At 38.9% G+C, this 5828-nt stretch overlaps 1 protein-coding gene across 1 annotated transcript; it reads left to right on the forward strand.

The window, feature by feature from the left end:
• The first annotated feature begins 2673 nt into the window (after positions 1 to 2673).
• Positions 2674 to 5529, forward strand: tubb1 (tubulin, beta 1 class VI). The gene is made up of 4 exons (XM_028406132.1): positions 2674 to 2777; positions 3337 to 3445; positions 3537 to 3647; positions 3999 to 5529. The coding sequence occupies exons 1-4, from the start codon at positions 2721 to 2723 to the stop codon at positions 5141 to 5143; spliced, it is 1422 nt and encodes a 473-aa protein (XP_028261933.1). The 5' UTR covers positions 2674 to 2720; the 3' UTR covers positions 5144 to 5529.
• The last annotated feature ends 299 nt before the right edge of the window (positions 5530 to 5828 follow it).

The following is a 5828-nucleotide window of genomic DNA, read 5'->3' on the forward strand; positions in this document are numbered from 1 at the left end:
AACGAAGAGCCGCGGTCAAGTTTTCTGGGACGACTAGCACAACTTCCTGTTGCAACCTTCACAATAAAAGCCCAACAGGACGCAAGATACAAACGGTATGGCTACGATCTTATTCAAACGGTAAGAAATATGCAGATAATAAGACACAAAATAACAAAGTGAATCGAATGTATACAAGAAGATAAATAGACAGAATTGTCTGGAATGTTTTTCATAATTATTTAATTTGCTAAAAAGATATCAGTAAAATACATGATTCCTTAAAATAGTCATGGTTATATCACTTATTATTTCATTTGAAATCATTTTACTTATTACTATTTTTTTACCTCCTGTACTCAGCACCAAAACATAAAAAGGAAGTGACAATTCACCTTTAACTTTCTTCCCTAAAAAGTAAAATAAATGCTTTACTGTGACATGCCTTTCAAAGAGCAGAAGCAGTGGCAGTCCCAACACCTGAGAAGAATATCAAGAAGTAGCCAGAGGCAGAAGATCCCCAAATACAGGAATGTATATGACCCACCAGGTTAGAGGAGTGGCTCTACGTATGACTGATGTTTTACTGCTCACCTCAAGCTCCCGGGTCTGGTAGAAGACCATGGAAAAAGGGGAAGTTTGTCCCTCTGTATTGTGTTTAGATATGTTTTTCTCTCTGTCTTTTGTGTGTTTAAAAGTGCTACGTAAATTAAACTTTGGCCATTAAACACACATTATCAAAATCCATTTCACTGCCTGAAATGTTAGCAACTGTCATCATAATAGAAATAAAATATCATAAAGTATTATAAAATAAAAAACACGAAAAATATAGCCTAATATATAACCAATAATAATAAAACAATATAATAACAATAATACAATTACCTGTGGCCTCTAATGTTTACATTAGAGCGCAAACTGCACTTTCCAGTAATTTATAGTAAATGATTGCTTTATGTGTAACTTTGACAGAAAATAATAATAAATAAAATAATAATAATAATAATAAAAGCTTTTACATGGACTGTTTTATCTAAAATGGCCTACATGTTGAAAACACACATTTAAAGCAGCATATATATGAAAAATAGGAAGAAAAGTGATCACAACACTAAATCCTTATCTTTTTTTAGGTTCACGCTTTTAGTCTGAAGCAAAAGTCTGAGTACTTCCGGTTTTCACCTTGCTGCTGCTTGACGCATCTGGAATGAAGCAGGGTCGGATCACATGACTGCCCGGAGCGTCATGAAGCAGAGGTACAGAAGGGGAGAGGCGCCCTCTTTGAAGCAAAATGATTATCAACCAATACACCTTAATACGCCTTAAATCAATAACTGTTATAACCTGGTAATTTAATTATGTCAAACATGAAGAGTGGATATAATATTGCATTTCATGAGAGCAACACAAATACTTTATAGTGCTAATATTCAATATAATCCAAATAATCTTGTCAGTATTTTAACTCTTAAAGAAGTAAAATTTAAAAGGTCTGAGTTGAGTCCACGATCAATTAGTTCGCAGGAGTTGAATCTTAGAACAATATAAAGCAAAAGAGTATTTTTAAAGACTTGTATCAAATTGTTGTATAGTTTAAAACCTTCAAGATTGGGAGAAAAAACACTTAAAATTCAACACATCTCACTTCATCCTGAGACAAAAGGCTAAAGTTGGAGGTCCTTTTTATTTATTTATTTATTTATTCTGTTGTTTTATTGTAATCTATTAGTATCTTTGTTGATCTCTTATTGTATTTTATCGTGTTTGTGAATCACTAGAAATACACCCTCTTAAAGCTGATTTAGTGTTGAAAGTATTCTGAACCTCCTTACTGTACATAGGGGTGGGGGCTCCAGGTGCTCTGTGACATCACAGAGTACCTGGAGAAAACCCAAGCAGGCACAAGGAGAATGTAACATCACAGATTCTAATTCCCTAATTGTAAATTGTAAATGTAACACAGTGAATGATTGTCGTATTTACTTTATAGTGCTACCTAAAATGAACTGAATCCTAATGGTGAATTAAATCTCTCCAGTGAGTCAGGGACCTCTGTGTTTGCCTGGAAAATAATCCAGCTGCATCCTGTTATGCCTGGATGAATCCTCTAGATGGTAGCATCCCTCATTCATAATCTCCAATGGTCTGTCTGAATTAAATAATTACCATAACTAATACACTGACTGCAGACGCAAAGACAACATGCTGAAAATCTTTGAGTGTGTGTGTGTGAAGTGGTGTAGATATTAATGTGGTTAATTAAATGGGTGTTATCTGACACTGACCAGCTTCTATTTGTCCTCGCTGCACTTCCTTCCTATTTTTGATCACAGTTCACATATGATAATGTTGTTTTATTACAAATTATTGTACTTCTATAACTGCAGTTAATTCATTTATTTTGATAATAAAACCTTTCCCTTGTATATCTATACACAGGTTTGCACATTTGTAAAAGTTATATTTTTTTAATACATAACAGAGCATAATTAATTACAATAAATACACGGTACAAATAAAGTCAAATGAGGAGTATGCAACAAAAGTAAGACAGCAACAGAGAGGAGTGAGTTCAAAAGTGTGGTTTTTTATTGTTTATTTCTTACACATCATCTGAGGGGCTCCCTGACATCACTGGTGACATCATTTCAGGTCTGGTATAAAAGACAGATAGTACTGAGAGTACTTGAGGACTATCACAGACCCTCAGCTGTTCTGCGTACTGTAGCCCAATCATCATGCGTGAAATTGTACATCTGCAAATTGGACAATGTGGAAACCAGATCGGCTCCAAGGTAAAGAAAATATTAATGATAAATCGCTCTCCGATGGTAATGTTGACTGAAAATGTTTTGTCTATCTCAATGATTATGATGATTTTCCAATGACTTATAAAATAACTATAAAATAAGGTATTCTTTCCAGCCTAAACTACTTATTTACTTTTAACTTTATGGTGCCTATTTTGACATGTTTTGTTACTGTTTCCTTGCGTGTTACCATCGACAGTTTTGACTGACATAGGGTGTTCCCTGTCAAGCACTCAGGCAAAAAGATAAGAACCAAAGCGAGCCTGGTAATGGGTGGGACATTTTTATCGTCGCTAACAAGAGAGAGGAACTACAAGATAATAAAGCTTAAGTAACACATAATCCTTTTAGACAGTAGAGAATGTGATGTGTCAAAATGAAATGTTTGCTTTACTTTGATCATATTATTCTTCATCTGGTCAAAATATGAACATAATTAGCTCCATGGCTGTTACAGCTCAATGATGTAGAATTTATTGAAGCACAACTTCAGCAAACAATGTGTGTTCTGTTGATCTTAATGTGTTAAATTCTGTCTTTGTAGTTTTGGGAAGTGATCAGTGAAGAACATGGGATCGATGCAAATGGCATCTATGAAGGAGACAGCCACCTCCAACTGGAGAGGGTTAATGTCTACTTCAATGAGGCCCATGGTAAGAGACAAGTGTGTTTACAAACAAACTTTAAATATTGTTATTTAAAAAATGAGAATGTGTTAGTAATACATTTCCTCTCTGTTTATAGGTGGTAAATATGTGCCCAGGGCCCTGCTTGTGGACCTGGAGCCTGGCACCATGGACAGTGTAAGAAGTAGTCGCATTGGGGCCCTTTTTAGACCAGATAACTTCATCCACGGTGAGACAATTGAAGGGTATAGTGAAATATCTCTGACTCAGATTTAGCTAGTTATATTAAGATGAGAATATTTAACAGAATGCTAAGTTTTTAAAAGTTGTATCTCAGTTCAAGGGTTGCATCTGTTGAAGGATATAGCCTAATAAGGTGTGGTCGTTGTACAAACGAGACGGTCTAGCTGGACAATTTCCTCTATGTCAGATGTTCATGCAGAAAAAGTGTACCCCCCTAGAAATCATCCCAGATTTATTGAATCTTTGAATTTATTGTACCCTCTATAGAAATGTCAGAACTTGTGTTTTCATTCTTGCAGTGCACATGATGATGGTGACTGTTCTTGTGGTGTTACAGGGAACTCAGGAGCTGGGAACAACTGGGCAAAGGGTCACTATACAGAGGGAGCAGAGCTGGTGGAGCAGGTGACTGACAGAGTAAGGCATGAGAGCGAGAGCTGTGACTGCCTGCAGGGCTTCCAGCTGGTTCACTCTCTGGGGGGCGGCACTGGCTCTGGCATGGGCACCCTCATCATCAACAAGATCCGAGAGGAGTACCCTGACCGCATCATGAACACCTTCAGTGTCATGCCATCGCCTAAAGTCTCTGACACCGTGGTGGAGCCCTACAATGCAACGCTGTCAGTCCACCAACTTCTTGAGAACACAGATGAGACCTTCTGCATCGACAACGAGGCCCTCTATGACATCTGTTTCCGTACGCTGAAACTCACCACGCCAACTTACGGGGACCTCAACCATCTGGTCTCATTGACCATGAGCGGGGTCACGACTTCTCTGCGATTCCCTGGGCAGCTCAACGCAGACTTGAGAAAGCTTGCTGTCAACATGGTACCTTTCCCTCGCCTCCATTTCTTCATGCCAGGCTTTGCCCCTCTGACAGCTCGTGGCAGCCAGCAGTACAGAGCCCTCACTGTGCCGGAGCTCACCCAGCAGATGTTTGACGCCCGCAACATGATGACGGCATGCGACCCAAGGCGAGGGCGCTACCTCACGGTTGCAGGTGTGTTCCGTGGCAGGATGTCTACCAAAGAGGTAGATGAACAGATGCTCGCTATTCAGCAGAAAAACTCCAACTACTTTGTGGATTGGATCCCCCATAACGTCAAGGTGGCCGTGTGCGACATCCCACCCCGAGGCCTCCGAATGGCCTCTACATTTATTGGCAATAACACGGCCATTCAGGAGATATTTCGTCGTGTGGGCGAGCAGTTCTCCCTGATGTTCAGACGAAAGGCTTTTCTTCACTGGTACACTGGGGAGGGCATGGATGAAATGGAGTTCACAGAAGCAGAGGGCAACCTTAACGACCTGGTGTCAGAGTATCAGCAGCACCAAGACGCCACCGCTCATCAAGATTGGGAAGCAGAGGAGGAAGATGAGGAGGGACCTTCGTCATCAACAATAACTAAGATTCAGACTCAGGTGGAGGTTAGACTGGAGACAGTAAAAGAAACCAGCCAAGACACTGTAGATGAGTAAAAGACACGGAGGGGACAGTGTGGTGTGTAGATTTAACACTTTGTGGGTCTGGAATGGAACTCTTATATTGAAGTTTAAATCATACATGTGGTTGATTTAGATAGGATTTAATTAATGAAAGGTGCTATGTATAATTGAAGCACAATGCCAATTGTTCTCTGTTTATCTTAGATATGTACTTGTATGTATGCTTTTAAGGAATTAAGTCCTTTTCTATTAAATATTTATCATTTTGCCTGTATATAAAGGAACATGTTTTGCTTACCTTATATAATCTACGGCTTTAAATTTACATTGTTCATTTTAATTTATGAATGACATCGTTTGTGTTTTGTATATAATGGTAATTAAAAACAGTAAAGCCAAAGAGTGATGAGATGCAAACAAAAATATTTTTTTTTAACCAGCTTCATCAGTTGAACTGAACCAAACATAGCTGCAGTGATGGACAGCACTCTGATAGCACGCTAACTGTCACACAGCTGTCACACAGTTTCCTCCCACTTAACACAAGCCTGCAACATGGAGATTGCACAAAATTTGGCCCGAGTATCTGAACTCTGAGATAAGCATGCGTGACGTGGAAACGTCCCAGCACAACTCCAATGAAGTCAAGTAGACTTATGGACTGTGATAAAGAGGACTCATGTAAATCACATGTGAGTAAGGTGACAGATGCAGGGTT

Source organism: Parambassis ranga, chromosome 5 (assembly GCF_900634625.1).
Source record: "Parambassis ranga chromosome 5, fParRan2.1, whole genome shotgun sequence".
Taxonomy (NCBI): domain Eukaryota; kingdom Metazoa; phylum Chordata; class Actinopteri; family Ambassidae; genus Parambassis; species Parambassis ranga.

What these genes read in the sequence shown, in the direction of transcription:
- tubb1 (XM_028406132.1), top strand. Translation starts at nt 2,721, where the DNA reads ATGCGTGAAATTGTACATCTGCAAATTGGACAATGTGGAAACCAGATC. An exon ending in CTACTTCAATGAGGCCCATG is followed by an intron (nt 3,446 to 3,536) that starts GTAAGAGACAAG and finishes CTCTGTTTATAG; the next exon opens with GTGGTAAATATGTGCCCAGG. An exon ending in ACCAGATAACTTCATCCACG is followed by an intron (nt 3,648 to 3,998) that starts GTGAGACAATTG and finishes GTGGTGTTACAG; the next exon opens with GGAACTCAGGAGCTGGGAAC.